Source organism: Mycteria americana, chromosome 1, assembly GCF_035582795.1.
Source record: "Mycteria americana isolate JAX WOST 10 ecotype Jacksonville Zoo and Gardens chromosome 1, USCA_MyAme_1.0, whole genome shotgun sequence".
NCBI lineage: Eukaryota > Metazoa > Chordata > Aves > Ciconiiformes > Ciconiidae > Mycteria > Mycteria americana.
This window is the reverse complement of record NC_134365.1, coordinates 110630481-110650241: the sequence shown is the minus strand read 5'-3', so window position 1 is coordinate 110650241 and position 19761 is coordinate 110630481. Positions and strand designations below refer to the sequence as shown.

The 19761-nt window shown below is 39.7% G+C and overlaps 1 protein-coding gene across 8 annotated transcripts in view; it reads left to right on the top strand.

Moving 5' to 3' along the window:
- The window catches only part of ROBO2 (roundabout guidance receptor 2), a 540145-nt gene that overhangs the window by 64845 nt on the left and 455539 nt on the right, over nucleotides 1-19761 (top strand). For 3 of the 8 annotated variants that reach the window (XM_075516608.1, XM_075516599.1, XM_075516543.1), the window contains exon 1: nucleotides 772-1751. The exons of 1 other annotated variant lie outside the window; for it this stretch is intronic. In XM_075516608.1, coding sequence (XP_075372723.1) covers nucleotides 1697-1751 — 55 coding nt within the window. In that variant the 5' untranslated portion in view covers nucleotides 772-1696. Of the gene's footprint in view, nucleotides 1-770; nucleotides 1752-19761 lie in introns of those variants that run through there. 4 more of the 8 variants (XM_075516554.1, XM_075516590.1, XM_075516570.1 and 1 more) reach the window with 2 other exon arrangements.

The following is a 19761-nucleotide window of genomic DNA, read 5'->3' as shown; positions in this document are numbered from 1 at the left end:
CGTTCACATTGCTCCTTCCTTCGTGTTCCTGGCTCTTTTTCTGTGGTGGTTTGGGGTTTATTCTGCCGTTTGACAGCCTCCGTCGTGCGTGTAGGGGAGAGGGGCTGTTCTCCCTCGCTCCTTGGGGCTGACGCGGCCCTTTCTCTCGTCTGCCTTCCTCACCGCCCCCTCCGCCAGCCTCCCGGGGTCGCGGTCGGTTCCGCGAAACTTTCCCGCTGGCGGGAGTTGCACTGCAGCCGAGGGGCCTGGGGGAGGGCAGGGAAGGGCGCGGGAGACGCGAGGCGGGAGGTTGCTCGTCCCTGGTTTTCGGCTGAGCAAGCCCGCCAGTCCTACAGGCTTTGTAGGTCACGCGTGATCCATTTTATTTTATTTTATTTTATTTGCCACTTTTCCTTCCTTTTTCACAGAGCGGGTCAGCAGAGAAATCTCTGGGGAAGATCCTTTCAAGGGTCTCACTCCCCAATGTCTGTGTATGTGCGAGAGAGGGAATGAATAATTAGAGAACAGTTCCATGAAATCACTTACCGAAAAATTAGCTGCCCATTACATGGGAAGCGGTGAGGAGCAATCATGTAAATTCTACCTATATCCAACTGTAGAGGAGAGGCGGGGGGGCACTGCCCGCAGCAAGCCTGATTTCCAGTCCTGTGGCTGTCGTCTTATATCGCCGTCCCCATCTCCCTACCCCGGGCGGAGAGGGACGCGTGGGTGTGGAGCACAGTGGTTTAGTCCACACCCCGCAGCCTCCCTTCCCCAGGCAGCCTCGGGAGCCGCGCTCATTCTCCTCCCTCTCCTTGCCAGCCGGTGTGTCCGCGGCGGCAGGAGGCGGAGGCGGCGGGAGGGGAGAGGAGAGGAGGAGAGCGGAGCGGAGCGGAGCGGCGGACGCCGGGCTGCCGCGGCCGCCCGGGAGAGCAGCGGCGGCGGGAGGCCCCCGCACCGCACCCCCTGCCGCACGCACCCCCGCCGCCGCCGCCACAACTGCACGGCAGCAGCCCGCCGCCGCTCCCGCCCGCAGCGGCACCGCGCCGGAGTTACTGCCCTCAAGCAGTTTCCTCACTGAAAACGTGAGGAGGGAGGTGTAGGGGACAGGGCTTTCTTTTGAGGGGATGCTGAGAGCGCCGTTCCCCTCCTGTAGCACGTTGCCTAGGCGTTCCTATTATGGAAGTTAAGTGAGAAACTCTGCAGCTTGAACTGATTTGGTAGAGAAAGAGAGAGAAAGGGGTAGGGGGAGGGCGAGAGGAAAGCAAAATAGCCAAGCCAAGCCAATGATTTTCCTGCAAAGTGCCGGGAAGTTTGTGGAGCACTTTCTAGGAATCAGGTCCTTTCTCAGAGTCTCTCCTTGTCTTCTGAAGAAAGAGCTTGCTTTTGGATTGCCATGGATCCTAAAGAGAGTCTTAGACACACTTGAATAATTCCTCTGCTTGGGCTGGATTGGTGGGAGTTTAGGAAGGAGCGTGTGTGCAAAGCAGAAGCCTTCGGCGCTCGCTCGCTGCTCTAATCTGTATGGATCTAAAAGTGTCACATTCAAGACCTTTCCATCTGCAGCTTTTGATTTCACGATTTCCCTTTCCACTTTAAGTAGCTGCTAGGAAACTGAAAACTTTTGGACCTACCTCTTACTGGCTTTGGATACTTTTTTTTGGATCTCTGTGGAATTGGTCTCGCAAGCGATCGGAATTGCTTTTAATATGTCAAAATGGGTCTGCTGACGCCTCTCCTGCTCTTTGGATTTGCATTTTTTCAAGTCTATGGTAAGTTCGCTTATTTTAGATATGCCATTCCTGTGCAGAATTCCCCTTCATCTGAATCTGATTTGGGACAGCACATGGACGGCATTAGAAGCTTTAACGTTACACAGCCTTAAGTTTGTTCCTGGTATAAAAATGGTATTTCGGGTGGAGGGGGGGAAGAGGGAGAATATGTGTTTCCAATAGGCAGTCCTTCCCGTCTGCTAACTTAATGGAAAAGCAGCTTATGAATGGAAGAATGTCAGCTCGAGGTAGCGAGGAAAGAGTAAAAACTACCGTGCTAAATCTCTAAATCTTTTATTTCGGGGGGGGGGGGGGGGGCGGGAAGGAGAAAGGAAAGGCAGACAGCTGTTGTAGCTGATATTACTTTGCCTCCTTCTATTGTTAAACTTTCCACCGGGAGAGCCATCTGATGAAATAAATAGGTTAGCTCTGCCTCGGCTCCAGGTGAGGGGAGTTGGCGAATTTCCAGGGTCCCTAAACGCCTCCTTTGGCGCTGGCGGAGGCTGGAGCAGGCGCTGGCGAGCAGAGGGCAGCGCACGGGCCGCACCGCGGGCAGCGCAGCGGGCAGCACCGCGCCACCCACGCCCCCACCCCGCTTCACCTCCACCCACCCCCCGCGGGGCCGGGCAGGTGCGGCGCGGCCGGCCCGCCACTGCGGGGCTCCACTGGAGGGTGGGGCGGGAGGGTCTTGCCATCATCTTCCCCCTCATTCCGGGCTTTCCGGAGGGAGTGTTGTCATGAAGCTTAGCAACGTTTGGGGGAAAGGGTGGATTCCCCCCCTTTGGGGCTGCTCTACAACACTTCTTGCGGTTTTCAACTTTAAGTAATGGATGGGGAACTATAAATTAGCGTCTTGGGGAAGTACGCTTTAGTAGGGCGGAAACTTCAGTGCAAGGGTAAATTGTCTTTCAAAGTAGGGGTTGGCGCTGTACTGCGGTATAGACGTTAGATGCATTACAGTAGTTCAAGCGCACGGCTAGGAAGCGAGCATCTGGAAGAGCATACAGTTGTACAAGAGTGTGTGCTGGGACCGAATGTTCGGCAGTCCTCCTAGCATTGATTATTTGCATCTCTAAACAGTCTTTTAGACTTTAGGTGAATTTAATGTCTGGGACCATGGCTGGTTTTCCCTGTCTGTTCGAGCAAACTTCGTTCCAGGAAGCTACAGCTTACAGCATTTGCTGTATCAGTCCTGAAGCAAGGACTCTAGGTTTATTGTTTGCAGTCACAGGCTGCTTTGGGTATTTCTCCCCCTCCTCTCATCTTCCCCCACCGCCTACCAAGAAAGGAGGCAAAATAGACGAGAAGACGGAGACATTCAAGTACAGTTTTACATTGGTTGCATAATAAGCTATGCAGTTTAATGTTCAGTTTAGTCTACTGATAAGAAAATTTCTGCGTAATGTATGTATGTGCTAAACAGTAGGAAGTTTTAACTGTGAAAGGATTTAATGGAACATTTGCGTCTATCAGCATGGTCGTAGTTTTTCAGGGATTTTTTTTTCTGTTTTTCCTACTGTAACATATTTTGATCCTTAACTTTAAGACCACCAGTATTGGAGATATCTTTGTATACAAACTGAAAACATCAGGCTGTAGAAATATAATTATTAGTAAGTGTTTAAAATTGTATGTAGCTAGAAGGAATACAATTAAAGTGCTCAGTGGAAGTGACAGAGTGAATCAGAGGAGCTTGGTGTTACAGAATGTAATTAATGTACCAGGCTGTTTGGAGATATATGAAACAAATGCAATTAACCAGCTTGCTGCAACGACAGGAGCAAGACATAATTTATTCTGGTTTTGTCATGGGGAACACAAGTACAACCTTTGTTCTGGTTTAGCCTTATAGGACGAGGGTGGGGGGTGCAGGTGAAGCACGTAGCTAATTTAGAGCTGGACCATTAAAAAAAAATGCCAAGAAACTGCCCAGAATAGATGTGATCCCCCCCTTTTTTTGGAAGATATTGCAGAGACTGTCAAGTTTGCCTACATTAACAACTCTCTTAAATAAATAAATAAAAAGCTGTGCGGATAGCACATCATGACTGAGTAGAGATAAGCTGTTATTGTCGAAATGACTAACAAGTAGCTTTGAAGAAATACTGGCGTGCAAGCTTGGCACGCAGTACTTTTGTCTCTTTAGAGGCATAGTAATTATGATTACACCTTAGGGTGACATATACCACCAGTTGCTTTGAAAAGGTATATATCAACATTAGCACTATTTGTAATGCTTTAAGAAAAAAGGCAAAACCCAACAGACCACTTGTTTAATAGGTCCTTGGTTTGTTTTCTATGTTTGAAAGTTAACTCTTACTGCATTTCTGGTTTTGAGGGTTTTTTGTTGTTGGGTTTGGGTTTGGTTTTTTTTTGTTCTCTTGGCATCAGGTCCAGACAGAGGGAGACACTAGCATTTGAGGCATGTTAGCCATCCTTTTCCCTGTGACATTAGTTTTTGTTTAGTGATTCAAAAGTGGTATTACACAGTGCATAGTGGTGTAGATCAAAAAGGTAGTTTTTTCTTCTAAAGTTATTTTCTCTGCTCGGGCTTTTATGACACCTGAAAATTGCAAAGCTCAATGAAAATGGCATACCTATATATACATATACATGTATATTTTTTTATTAGTGTTATTGTGCTTATGATTTTCCTGTAGCCCTGCCCATATTCTTGCAGTCTGTTCAGGGAATAACTGTAATTATCTTTTTCTTTAGCTATCAATCTTGGTTACTGTTCTTGAAAAAACAAAGAAACAAAAATCAAACACACACACACACACAAAAAACCCAAACAAAAAGACACCCCACTAGACACAGTCTGTACCATAAAATAAAACACAAGCTATTGGAGTTGAAACAGCTGATTGCATGGTTTTTTAATAGTGTTCAATTGATTTTTCTTTCATTGTTATGTTGTTTTTGTTATCTTTCTTCCAATCATTAGTAAAGCTTGAAAGAATGAATATTAACAGAAAAGTTCACAACTGCTGTGAACACAGGTGTGTGGATGTTACCACAGACACTAGTTTTAGTGGGCCAAACTCTGCCCTGGTAGGATTTGTAGCGCTTTCAATGAAAATGACAGCCTTTTATGTCAGGGTTGGCTTTTAGGCATTGTCCCTTGAAAACTGCAAATGTCATACTCTTGAATGTGTGATGGTGTTAAAGATATGTGAAAATAATTCTGTAAAAGCAGCATTTAGTATATTTCAAAAGCACTTATTTTCTTCATGAAAAGCATGCATCTGAAATGGTGGGGTGGCTCAAGCATTCTATCTTTCTTTTCCTTTTTCTTTTCCTTTTTCTTTCTTTCTTTTTTTTTAATTCATATTAGTTCTTCACACCAGTGAGCTATACATCTGTGGCCTTGTGCAGGTCTTGGTTGCCTATCAGAGAACATGGCTTACATATAAAGCTAGAGTATATTCTTCCAGTGAGTATTTGAGCTGACAGGGTCTTGATCTCTCATGTGAGTTTTGCTGTTGATGGATAACCTTTGCTTCTGTAGAATGTGTGCATTTTAATGCATTAAGAATAAAATTCTGAAATGGAGAGTTTGCGTTTTTGTTTCCCTTAGCTTGTTCTTCCATAGGACCCAATTCTGCAGAGCGTTTAAGAGTGTGCTTCCATCACTTACCCAGAATCTCACTGAAGTTAATAAGAATTTAAACATGTGTTCCAAGTTAATCATATGCTTTAAAACTTTGCTGAGTAGAGATGAATTTATGCCCATGATGAAACGTTTTGCTGAATTAACTTAATATTTTGCTTTCTTTATTTCCGGTCTGGTAAGTCGTTATTGCAACAGCATATATTTATGTGCAAAAAATAGGCAATGAGCAAATCTTGACATTGCACTTCTACAGATGGATATGTTTGAAAAGTAATGTGATAATCCAAATAATTTATTTTGTTCCTTTGCTAATTTGGTATGCTGCAAAAGGTCTGATACCCCACAATTCTTTCAGAAAAGGTAGAATAGGGGTTTTTAAACTTTTCCATGAGTTGCACTTACTACAATAATCCTTCCGTTAGGAACTTTCTGGTATGATGCAGTTGATGTTGCTTAAGGAAAATAAGTTTTAGCTCTGCAGGCTAAAGATATGTAACCTTAAAAGTAGACAAAGGGATTTAAGTAGGATTTTAAGGATGCATAAAAAGCCTCAAGGAGATGTGCCAAAAACTTCAGTGAGAGGAAATGGAGGCTTTGGCTAGTGTGTCCAGTCAACTCTGTTTCCAGGAGTTGCTTTTCTATAGCAATGCTATGTAGGCTCATAGCGCTAAATTCAAGACGTGCTCTGTCCACTGCTGAACCATTTAGTGGAAATTACTAAGGAGTATGAAATGGCTTTTTAGCCATTTGCTACCCTTGAATTGCTAGTCAAATATTGATCTCGGCTAAATAGATTGCTAACAGGTTCTGTACATTCTGTTTCAGCCACCTAAGAGGAACACTGCTGTCAGGTTTTATCTGTTATTTCAGCTGGCATGGCAGAGGTTACTCTTCCTGTGGCTGCCATCTGGCTCACCACCTCTCATACCAACCTTGTAGAGGATACTTAGTAATCATATTGATGCTGTCTCTTGCCAAGAGGCTGGGTTACTGGTGCTCTTTTCTACATTTTTATATAAATATCTTTATTTTGTGTGCAGAAGAAAGTAAGTATTTGCTCTTGCCAAATAAATACATTTGTTGGTGGTTTTGGTTCTTACATGTGACTGCTGAGTTTTTACAGAACATTTATTGTTATCCAAGCTTTCTTGCACTTGCATTTTTATAGTACACATGCCTTGCATATTCCTTTAAATTTTGGTACATAGAAGGATACAGAATCTGATCTTAAATCACTGTTTCAGGGAGAGTGTTGAGGATACCTTTCAGGCAGGACTAGCCATATGGACGGTTAGTTGTGAGATCTTTGAATGCAAAATAATTGCACAGAAATAAAGATTTGTGGATGTAGGTTTTAGTCTTACCATCTTTACTGTCAGACCTGGCTTCTACTATACAATGCAAACTGTGGACTCTCTGCCATTCAAGTTATGTGTCCAGAAATAAGATTGAGTTATCAGTGTTGTCCTCACCTCAAACCCTTTCCTTAACAAAATAACTGTTAATCACCTGTGGTTAACACTTTTTATTGTTATAGTGGATAATTAAACAAGGCCCCATTAATTTAGGACCTGATTCTGCACCACTGAAATCTATAACAATTTTGCTACTGAGTCCTTTGTGTGAAAGACCCTGAAAGCCGGTGATGGTATCTTGCCTTACTCTAAGTAAAGGCTTGCATCTTAATTCATGTAATGTAATCTTGTTACGAGATGAAGTTGGCTTGTTGCTACATCCTTCCGTGGGGATAGTTTCCAAATACTAGAGGGTACAAGTGCACGTTGCTATTTCAGTCCTGCTTACTCCTTACTTATTCCTATAGTGCTCTCTTTACTAGCACAGAGTATCCCTTTGTAATCAGAAAGCTGCTTCTTGTGCTGTGTTGTGGATGTAATGATATGCATTCTTAATATTTTTTCAAGCCAAAAGTTCATGAAGTAAGAAATGGCTTTTTAATTCCATCTCTGCAGCTTATCTTGGCTTTGCTGCCATGGAAGAGATCCAAGATGTGCTCTTAATTTTATTAAAATAATAACCTTCATCAATAAATACATGAACAACAATAGACAAACTAACCAGTAGTACCCATGTAATAACCTGCTGATACCTATATTGAGCCGCTGTGCTCTAGTGGCCAAGCCTAATTGAGATTCATCTTTGTATTATGGACAAACGTGATGTGAAGATATTAATTTAAACAATGTTCTGGCAGAAGTAGCTTGTGCATATGCATTGAACTTGCAGTCTTTACCACTCTACCCCAGCTATTTTTTTGGCTAAGCAAATTGTAAACTCTGTAAATAATGGTTATTATCTGCATATCTCTGTGAGTTAACACATCTGTTTAACTGGGTTTTGAGCTAACTTTCTGGTTATATTCTAGATAGATTTGCAAACATCCTTCCCTGTGCTTAATTTCTCTTTGAGCTTAGTTGTGCTACAAAACCATGTCAGTAAAAAACATACAGCTTTCTTTTGCTTAATGGTAAAGTTACTTGTTTGTCTTGGTATTTCTACTAGGAAACAATGTATCTTTGGCTTGCTGATAACTGAAGGCCACCAATCTGCTAGTGATTCCAGTGTATATTTTGGAACCAATTGAGATTGTGTGTGTCCAGGTTCTATTGCAAACTTTTAATGCTATTTATCTGCCCGGGTTGTGGAGATACTCATTCAGCTCTACCTACCTATGTGAATGATGACTGGAAGAACACAAAGCATTTTCAAATTCATTCCTCATCATTTTCAGGTGCTCATTGCATAAGACACCATTCCAGGCTTGATTTGGAGCAGCCTTAATGATATGTGATGTTTGCTTGCAGAATTACCCTTCTTGTCAGTGAGTTACTCCTTTAGTTCCAGCAGAATTCTTCAGACTGACTACAGTGACAGACAGTGGCCTGCCATTGTACTGTTTTATGCTTTTCTATAATTTACTTTTATTTTTCTCATCACTTTTTCTCGCATTAATTGGGAGAACAGTTTATTTGGTCTGATATATGGAAAGGAACTGCTAGGATGAGTGGGGATGCCAGGAGTTGAACTATGATCAAACTCATTAGAGTTTACCTAGAAGATTATGCCACAATGTCTGTTGTGGCATATGGTCTTTTAGTTTGTATTTATGCATTGCCTATATAGCTTCAGTGTAGTATGCCAAGGCGAGAAGAGTCTCTCTGTAATATGCTTGTCATAAATGCAGATTGGACAAATACGTAAAGAATAAATGGCCAGCAGCAAGTTGTAAAACGCAGTAAACTCTGTAGTTCACTTCTGTTAATCACTTGCCATTGATTGCAAGAGAAACTGAGTGGAAAAGATTTAGCGTTTTAAAACCAAAATGTCAGGTAACTAACATCAGTCAACTTGTTTCTCATTCATAGTGAATGGAGGAACTGTTCATGCCAGGGTACCAGAGGTACTTTTTTACTGCTGTGAAAATGTCAAGAGTTAAGAAGCAGTTATGAGAAGTATTTTAATGCTGCATGAGCCCTATAATCATGGTTTCTCAAGCTGTCATTCTGTGTGGTTTTCAAAGTCCACGTGCCCTGTAGCCCAGATGACTTCATCCTGGCAAAAGGAGTGGTCAATTTTAACTGTTTATGTTGTATCCTTAAGAGAACTCCGTAACTAGGGGATGGGCGATAATTTCTTTTGTATCAGTATTATGAAAAATTCAAATGGCATAGCAATGCTGTTGGACTAGGAGCTAGTTGGAAAAGGTGTGTTTTCTTCACATGGATTTCCTTTCCCTATTGATCTTCTCTTTGGGATTGTCACTCCATAGTGGAGGCTGCAGAAAAAGAATCTGTGGCCGCATCCTCCTTCTCGCTTGCCAGAGATGAAATACTGTGCTTAACGCATTATGTCACCTTCAAGGCCTAGGGATGCTTATTGGTCCTGCATGTACACATACACTAGCACTGCCCTGCTCTGACAGTTTTCTGGGGAGAGAAGTGACACTGTAAGCTGGGAGAAGGAGTGGGATAGCCTGATTCCAGGTCCATGGCTTGATGGATTAAAGGACTACCCCATTTTGAAACATGGAATGAGGTGGGGGAGAGAATAGCAGAGGAGCAGGGCTGCGGAGCATGTGGCTGGGTCAGACAGCACAGGGAGTGAAAAGGGGAGCAAACTGCTACTGTCATGTTCAACATGATAGTGCTGATGCCTAATAACTTCAGGGTTGTTTTATACGCAGTAAGTTTAGGCTTTTTTCATTGCTATGTTATTTGTACATCACTTATCCATGAAGTGAATAAACCTCTCTGTTAAATGATTTGAGTCCAGATTTGTTTGGAGTGGCTGCAAGAAAATGCTAAATTGTGATTTGATGCAGTGAACTAAGGTCTTTGTTGGCTTTAACTTGATGCACTGCAGAACTGCTGTGATAGAGTGGCTGGATTTTTTGTGTATGTGTTTTTATGATATGTGAGAGAAATTCAGTGGGCTAACTAAAATAGTTGGTTTATGTCAAGGCAACAGCTATTAAATAAAGGACTTTCAGTGGAACGAAACTAACTATCAAAAATACTGCAGGCTGCATTTTACCCTTGACCTGTTCTGTTACCAAACTGGATTTTAAATTAATGCTTTGATTTTAAGCTAGTCAATGTGATGTATCTATTCAGATGTAAGCCTGAATTATAAACTTCTGTGGTTTTTTTACTTCTGCATGAATTTGATTCATCGTCTTAAACTGTGCAATGTGATGTTTACCTAATGAGACCAGACAGCTTGTTCTGTAAGATCAAGTCTCAAGGGGTAAAATCCCAGCATTTGGAACAGGGGGATCCTATGATAAAATTGTCTTTTAGTACTGTTGTCTTTAAACCTCTAAGAATAGATCTCTGTGTGTCTACATCTAGATTTAAAAAAAAAGTTTTTATCTATGTAGAGATATCTCTACACACTTATAATGAAAGAAAATACCATTAGAAACTGCAAGGAATAGAATTTATGTCCCTGAAGGCAAAACCGTAAACAGTAGTAGGAACTGTTAGAACACTGAATTAAAAGAAAATTAAATGTGTGACAAGTAGACAAACAGATATTTAATTGAATATGAATCAGTGTAAAACAGAACTGTTTATTATTATTTACTGAATCCTTTTTGACAACTGCTCAGTTTAGGATAAAATGCAAAAGAACATATGTCTGGCTTTGTATGGCCCCAAATTTCTCTGTTCTCCATTTCAGCAGACAACATGCCTTTTTTCCCGAAGTGATTTTTCGTTGCTAGGAGAAGTGCAGTAGTCTGCCCTGCTCTTATCTAGCAGTAAAACCGAAGAGTGTATTGAGGTAAAGAGAGGGGCAAAGCACAGAATAGGCCATGAATCACAAGTTGTCTCTAATATGTCCACTTTGTTCCCACTTTTTCTTTGAAAACTTTTGTTTTTACTAATGGTGTTTCTTTTCAGCTGATCTCTCAAAGCCATTCAGAGAGTGAAAAAATTGTGCTGTTAAGAGTCCACTTAGAGGAACAAAAAAAGGAGGGGGAGACTTTGAGACTTATTCATGGGGCCACAGTGGTAGCAATGTGCAACTCAATGAATAGCTTCAGTCAGCTGCTGTTAAAACTGGATGATTGATACCTTCTGGTTTTTGCTAGGACTAGAAAGCACACATAAAGTCTTCATAGTGGTCCTGCCAGTTTTAATGCAAGATATTGAAGTTGTTTACAAACTGTCTTCAAACTAAAGTATATGCAGTATTCCTGAAGTATGTCTGGATAATTCAAATAGTAATGTTGCATGCATTTGTTAAAATCAGAAAGAAAGAATTGTTAATAATCATGCTACTCTTGCTCTCATTTGTGAAACGCTTTATTCACTCTCTAAATCATGCTTTTTGAATTAACTGTACTGTGGCAAGAATCACTTGACCATCACCTCATATAATGATCTGAGAGTGTGCTTAACCAAATGTCATTGGCTACTTTTAAACCTTTGCAGTTAAAAATGGTTTTCTGTAGCTAGATATTATAATAGGTATAAGTGATTAGACAATATTGTCTATATTAATAGGCTGTTGAAATCATGAGAACTATGGCAGATTTCACTTGAAATTGATGGCAGGATGAATGTATAGACAATATATTCTTTCCTTAAGTGCGTAATGAAACCTAGCCTTAAGAGCAGTCTTAAAACAATGATTATATCTCTCAAGAAAGATTGCTGAAGAGGTCATGTGTGAGAGTCCCATCGATGAGGAAATAGAACTTGTGACTGCAGAGAACTGAGATTCGTGCTGTAGAAACCGATGACTGCCTGTGAACAGAGCAGGCCTCTGTATCATTCCTTAACAGGAATAAGTGGTGAATAGCTAAGGGTCTCATTACCAATTTAGAAATCTTGTTGACTCAATTTAGCGACATGCAGATAATAGAGAAATTCAATGATGATGTAATTGGAAAAATAGTGCAGCAACTTGTACCGATTTGTTACTCCTGTTTGAACAAAATAGGTTTCACCCATATTTCTGAGGGTGTTGGGTGACCTGGCAGTACTGGATTCAGTCCCAGTGTAATTTAATGGAATTTGTGTCTCTTTAGGTCAGGGCTGAATTTGCCCCTGGGGAAAGATGAAGATGGAAGTGTTGTAAGTTAAATTACAGGGAGCTGGCTCTATCTTACAGTCTGCTGACGGGGGTGGGAGTGTGTGTGTGGTTCTTTTGTATGTGGTGTTTTTTCTTCGTGATCCACACAGACTTTAGGAGTAATTTAAATACCATCTATAGTATGACCGTGTTTTCAGTTGCTTCCATGAAAGCTGCAAGTCTTGAGACCAAGGATTTTCCCTCATAAATTACAGCAGATGTCGCCTTGGTGTTGGCCCAAAAGTGCTGTTGTCCTTCTTCCTGCTGAGAACTGCGTGGGAAAACAGATACATTTTTGTCACTGCATCTGGATATTGGTTAGCAAAATCTTATTAACTGTTAATATGTTAATATAAAGGACAAGCCTAGTACCACTCAGGAGCTCCATGACAGAAGGGAGAATGAGATCTGGTCTCTAAAAATACAGTTGATGGTGGAAGAGGTGTGCTCCTGTTAATGGTGAAGGAAGAAGGGGTAACTTGAACTGATGTTGCTGCTGTATCTCTTTACCTGGCATTTAAAGCAAGGCAACTTTTGAGGTCCAGGAGGATGAGAATGGTAGAATCACGGACCATGAATCTATCCTCTAGTAACAATTTTCCTTCCTTGTCACTTGATAGTCCTGCTGCACTGCATTATGAAAGAGAAAAGAGGTAGAGGTTGATTCAGCACTGCTGAATTTGGGACAGGGGCTAGGGGGGAGCAGACACGGGTGTGGTGAAACATTGAGCTATGCCTGTCCTTCCTGATCTTTTCCTTCTGTCCTCAGCTATGTGTTTCTGGGAGTCTAAATATGCTAAGAAAGGAGTTGGGAAAGAAGTGATAGCTCTGGACCTGGACCTGTCTGAAACTGGAGGAAACTTATTGTTGCATGGTGTCATTCAGCTGTCTGACCTTCCTGTTCTTGCATTTCCCTCTTCATTCAATTTAACGTGCCAAGTGAAGCATCGTTTCTTCAGAGAACTCATCTGTCCCTCAGAGCCTGATTCATTTGTAGAATAATTGTCTTTCAGATTAAGTAGTATACATCTATTTAAGTAAGGACCAGCTATAGCTACAATATTGAAGTGGAAAAGTAAGGAATGAAGGCAGGTTTACGTACACTTTTCCTGTCATATGATATGGAACAAATCTATGGCCATTTCTTATTATTTCTGTCTTTCTCCCCTCCTGTTAAATCTATTTCCTAGATTTTTGCTATAATGAAAGATGTGTGTAGCTTGCTTGGCAAGTTTCAAATATGAAATCTCCTCACCGTTGATGCTTTGCATTTGTAATTCTAGAACATTTTCCTCTGCATAGGCCAAAAAATGAGAGATGCCTTAGCTTACTACACAAAAATCACTGGAGTTGAAACTTCTAGATTTATTCTGAGCCATAGAGAAAAATATGCTCTTGTGTTTACAGATTTTCATTCCTTGTGCTGCTTGTCTGCTACTTCTGTCCATGTTCTGTGTTTCATTCATGTAGCTTGCCTCCGTATATTTCACAGTTGAAGACTTTCTTCTATCTTGTTTTCTTGTCAATTGTTTTAGTTTCTTTTCCAGCTTTTTTTCTATTAATCTCATTCTTTTCTGGTTGGTTTAGGTTGCTGTTTTCTAACCATGTTGCTTGGATATGAAGAATGAAAGGACTGAAATAACAGGAAAAGTTGGGGGGAAGGTGGTGTTGGTGATGGAGGAATGATTATAAGAAACTTTGTTCTTTGGCAGGATTACTTGGTGAATTCTGCATGCATAGATAACGTTCTGTGGAGGCAGAATCCTCTGCCAGCCCTACCAAGTTCCTTCAGTAAATTAAAAAAAAAAAAGTTTACAGGTCTAAGCCAAATTTCATGTGAAGTTGGAAAGAGGTACCTTCCTGAACATTTAACCATGTCACAAGTCTACCTTTTAGTTTTGAAGCACCTAAGTCTCCACTCCGTCATGGAGAATCCTCTCCTTCAGTCTAGAGAGAATTACGGATAACTATGTTTGTAAGTGATTTGTTAGGTTTCCTATTCTTACAAATAGTTGAACTTTATCCATTTATAAAATATCCATACATAGATGGGCAATCAACTTTAAATATCTAAGCTGATTTTTTAATGTTCTACAAAGTTATAAACAGACAATTAATATTAAAAGGTGAAAGATACTAGGTAGGCATAAAGTGAATAGTAACAGCATTCAAGGAAATAATTGTGCTGATACTACTGTTGAAATTGTTGATATTATTTGAAGACTTAATTTCTGTTATGTGTATATAATCTATACATGATATGTATACAATATTATACATAATACAATATATACTATACAATACATCTTCTAAGAGAACTCTCTAAGTTACTAGGTAAGCTGGGTGAAATACTTTCGGGGTGAAAGTTTAAGTTGTGGTTTGGTTTTGTTTTCTAATTCATAGTTGGGCTTAGTTGTACTGAAGAATGAATGTTATTTTTTGAAGTGGGTGTGACATATATGAAATCCTGACTCAGCAGAAGATGCTGGGAATTTTGTCATCAGCATCAGTGGGGCCACAGTTTTGTTTTTGGAGTGTTTGGCAATGTGGGAGGCTAATGCAGAGAAGGAAGTTTTGTTGGGTTTTTGTGTGTTGCTTGGTTTTTTGTTGTTGTTGTTTTTTGTTTTTTTTTTTAATAATTACACAAAGCTTAACACATTTACTTAAAACTAAACAGAGCTGTAATCAGGAGGTTAACAGATGCAAGAAGCTTCACCTGTGCTCTATTAGACAACTAGTGGAAAGCCAAGATAATGATGCACAACACATCCAGTAGTAAGCAGTGTAGTGAGCAGCTTGAGAAAGAAGTCTGTAACACCATGAAAACGACATTATTTCATCTTCAAATGAAGGCTGGCTGTTGACTTATGGAGACCACCTTCAGCTGTATCTGCCCTGAGGACTACAACTTTCACTGTTAGGGAAGCCACAAATCTATTTTAAAACCAATTTGTAATAAATTTGCAAAGTAGAAAGGCAGATACATTATTTGGCAACAAATTTCTTCCATACCTCTTAGCATTTGTGACCAGGTGTCTTACTAGGCTGCTTGGTATTTCCAGAGCAGTGACGAGGACGAAATAAATTCTGGCACTCTTTGGATGAAGAATGATACAGAAGTTATTGGTCATTTGAAGAGGATGGAAAATAACTGTGTGCAAGGCTTGGTCTCTTCTGTTATCTGCAATGGTACTTTTGGCATCTTTTGAAATGGTCTCAGTGTGTACTTTAAGGGCCCAAATCTGTATTTTACCACATATACTATCATCAAACTCTAGGCCAGACTTTATTAAAGGCTACATCATGTTAATCCCATGGTATTCCTGTTAATGTAGTGTGCAGGTATTTTTGCCCTATGGGAAATCACTGAGAAAGCTTCATGAGAATGGGGCAATGCCTCCTGGGCTTGTCTTCTAATTGGAGTGAAGGAGAAATTTCTGACCACCTGATATGTTTTGCTATCATGCCCAGGTAAGCATATAGAGGGAAAAGGGTAGAGCATGAAGGAGCCGAGTTGGAGCCATGGCTCAGCATGCTTCTTGTGTATTACTTGTACTGTGAAACTTTTGCTGCTCCAGAAACTGCAGATGGGGAATATTTTAGCAACAACTAGAATAAAGCACAGTGTTTTTCCTGGATGCCCAGAATACCCTTATGCCAATTCAGGATTTGGGGTGTTGGGGGAAAGAATTTTGAAAATGATAAAGTGAAAAAAAGGTCATTTTTAGAGAAAGATGGATTCCTGAGAGTTTGAAACTCCTGAAGACAGATATCCATGCAGTCATAGATGCAATATATCTACTTCCCCCCACACACACCCAGTGCCTTTGGAAATTAATTTCCTAGTGCTCCAGACTTTTGTTTAACACTTTGAGCAGACAGGCAGCATTCTCACATCTAACAAGGGTGACATATTAAGCTGGGGAGAGAAAATGTAGTGAAGGTTAGTTTTAATATGGACTCTGCTGGAGGTATGCTACCTAATGAATCACTAATACCACATCCTGCAGTGTTATGAGTGCTAGTGGTCTCCTGTCCAAATACAATTCTTGTCCAGCTTCCTTCACTTATGAGCCTCACAGGGTCATAATTCTTACATCTACTTTAGCAAGAAGATAGGTTACAAGTTGGACTAGCCAAGATGGAGCGTTTTGAACAATTTCTTTGGAAGTGAGACTTCAGTGGAGAAATTGAAAAATAGAAAAAGAATAGTGCTGTGCAGGAGCAAAAATGTTCAGCCTGTACACTGAGTACCTGGAGAGGAAATAGATTCTTTAATATTCTATGCTGAAAGTTCAGAAGGCTTTTCAGATCACAGGGTGCTTGCATATATTAAAGCTTTTTTATAACTTTGTATGAATTGGTTGCATATGCATGTGATATAAATAAAACCTAACTGGATGTTGTAAGCCAAACAAATAAATCAGCCAATGATTCTATTGCATATATTCTTGGTACAACTGTCTTGGAGAGCTACAAATAGATATTGCTTATTACTTTTGCTTGCATTTATTTTTGCTTTAAATGGCAAGTAAAACTATTGTAACAGACCTTAAAATCACTTGGAAGATATTTACTTAGATCATTTTGAGGAAAAGAATGAATGTCCTTGTTAAAATATTTGTTAATAGTGTCTGAGTGTTGGGACAAGTAGATAAATTGTCAGTACAAATGACCAAAGATTTTTCTTTCATGTCTTCAAGAAAGAAATTATGTATAGGGTTTATAAGCACTTTTCCAAGCACGTGTTACCTTTTTGTGGAAAAAGCTGCATCCAAGAGGAAAAAAAAAAAAAAGGAATAAAAATCGCAGTAGCAGTTTCGGTAAGTATCGATTGGCCTAAAACAACTTAAAGAAGTAAAAGAAACATAGTAGAAAAATAAATACCCATCTCACAGATGTATCATTACCTTCTTTTGCTCCTTCCCAAATATGCTAAAATCAGCAAAAATATTGCTATAGTTTCAGTAATATCTTCCTTAAAAGTAGGTCTTGCTGGCTTTGTTTTTCTTTTCCAGTAATGGAAGAGCTTTTGCTTTGTAAGGATTTTTGGAGGCTTTGGTCACTGCTAGTAAATACGGCAAAAATAGGATAGGAGATCAGTCCACTAAAGTGTTTGAGTGTTCACAGAATATATACCTCATATAATGTAAATGTCACTGGCTCTTGTTCCCTTTCCCCCTCATGGGGGAAAATCAATACATATGCTTCAGAATACTTCTCTTGACAAAATGAGATAGACAATGATGATAGATCTGGCTAACTGTCTGGCAGCATGCCTGTCTCTTTGATAAATCAAATATTTGGAACTTTTAGAGAAATATTGTTAAACATAATATTCCTGCCATCTGGCACTTCTTGCTCACTTCAGTGAGATGCTTTGGAGGTAACTGAGAAGTGCTTCTTAAGAAGTTCAATATGACAGAATTCAGAATATTGAGACCTAGTGAGATTCCTTTATTATATAATCAGTTAATAAAAGTAGTAAGGGGGGGTGGAACAGTTGATGATTTCTTGTGCTATAGAGTTTTAACTTTTGGTTGCATTAGTGAAGAGATTCAGAGTGCACCTTACAAGCTATATTTATGTTTATTTTTAATCTTTCAAGTGGTCTGAGCAGTTGGACTAGCCTTGCAATAGAAGCTGCAGAATACCAGTGAACTAGATAGTAGGAAGGATTAATGAAAAATCATTCTGCTAAGTTTCATCTCAGCCTAGGTATAACTAGATATATAAAGCTTCTCCTTTCAAACAAAGGAGTTATTTATTTACTTCCAACCCAGATTTTACAGTGTAAGATACAATTTCATACTTACAGATCCAAATAAGAACACAGGCAAAGCAAATAAACCTCTTCAGACAGAGAATAGATTTCAAAATCCATTTAAAAAATATTGTGACTATTCCATATTTGCAAATAATGGATCATTGATTTTGTTAAAAACGTATAGTGAATGGAATGGAGTTTATGTATAATAAGTCTTAAGTGCAGTTCTGAGAGCTGTTACATAGACAAGACAAATAATCTTTTGGGCCACAGATAAACTAGGCACTTGAACAATACAAAAATGAAAATTCCCTGAATTTTTTTTTATATTGAGAATTAGAAGGTGCAAGTCTTGACATTTTGTTGCAAAACTAGACTCACGTGCCTAGGGCACATGAATGTACCCTGTTCACTTACTGGATACTAACACATAGTAATGTTAAAACACAAAGTGCTAAAAAAGAATCGGTATTGTATCTCAAAACCAGCACTGAAAATACCAAATAAAAGAAGATAAATCTTGACTCTGCTTGCACTCCATTCATTGAAAGGCCCCTGAAGATAAAGGTATAGGTGACTTTAGATGACGTTAATCTATATTCTCCATGAACCGTTGGGTCCCCAGTTATGATAAAATACTGATAAGTCTACTTAAGTTGCTTTATTATGGCCAATATATTGATGACATACCTTAGGATTTAATAGGCTGATACTGCTCTAGACATATCTTGTCATGTTAATTTGCTTTGTGCAAAGATTGGTAGACAGTGATTTACACCAGCTCTTGTATCATGAGAGGATGCCATACATGAAGAAGGCAATTGTCTGCTTCTGCATTGAAGTAAGTTTATGATGGCCATATGACACAAGACGTGTCAGACTTTGACCTCTTTTGCATTCTTCTTAATTAGTAGCTCTTGGTCAAAACCATGAGGAATATTGTGGAATTCGAACAGACAGAACTGTGTGATGTTCTTGCACAGTGTTTGCCTGAAGGCTGAATGACACATTGGTGGGGTTGAGACAGCACAAATGCTGGTTTCATAAGTTTGGGGGGGATTTTTGAACCTTTAAATTATGGAGAATTCTTGTCTGTTGGAATATTATTTTGAGGAATTATTTTAATTCTTTCATTCACTAATCTATGTTCCTTCATTTATTATTTTATTCTAGTGTGTGTTTCAAAATGCCTTTCAAATCAAGCAGTACTTGAGTGAGTGGAAATCTGATGTCACTTATTAGTGTTATTTGTAAGCTAGAAGTGATCTCCTAATTTGAGGAATTTCAATCAATTATCATCATGCCTTGTATTGATTAGGTTTTATTATTTTAGGGCAACTGGCCATCTTTTCAAACCATAAATAGGACTGTTGAAACTTAGACACTGATAAAATGGCACTAACCCTTTTTTTTTATACATGACATGGAAGACACACAGTTGGGGGTAAAAATGTAGTCTGAAAGATATCATTTTAAACATGAAAGAACGAGGTTTATGTTTATTCTAAATAAGAGGTATGGGTGGATTGTTGTATGAGTTGGTGGCCTTTCACCTCCAAGGCAACAGTTTAAATTAATCCCTAGATCCTAAGTTAATTGAGATAAATGGTTTTAGCTTTGTCCCTGGTGTAAAGTAGTCCATATTATAAAATCACCATACATCTGTTTTTGCAAACTTGGCATAATTGGCATTCTCTTAGGACTGAATTGGCATTGAAAGTGAACTATTTCTTATTGCTTAGGAAGGTGTTCCCTCTAGGTCAGGGTAAATGTCATTGTTGGGTCTGTGAAGGAAATCTGCTTCTGCCTCTGTTAATAATCCATAGCTGAAAGATTTGTCAAAAATGTTTAAAGTCTGTAGCTGTTCTTTTTAAATCAAAAAAACAACTTCAGAGTAAAGAAAGTAAATTGGTATGAGACAGGGACCTTATTTTCTTACATCTGGTAGGAACTGAAATGCTTAGAGACATTAAAATTGCCTAACTTATCATTTGCTCATGACAGGTAGCCTAACACTTCAATGATGGTCT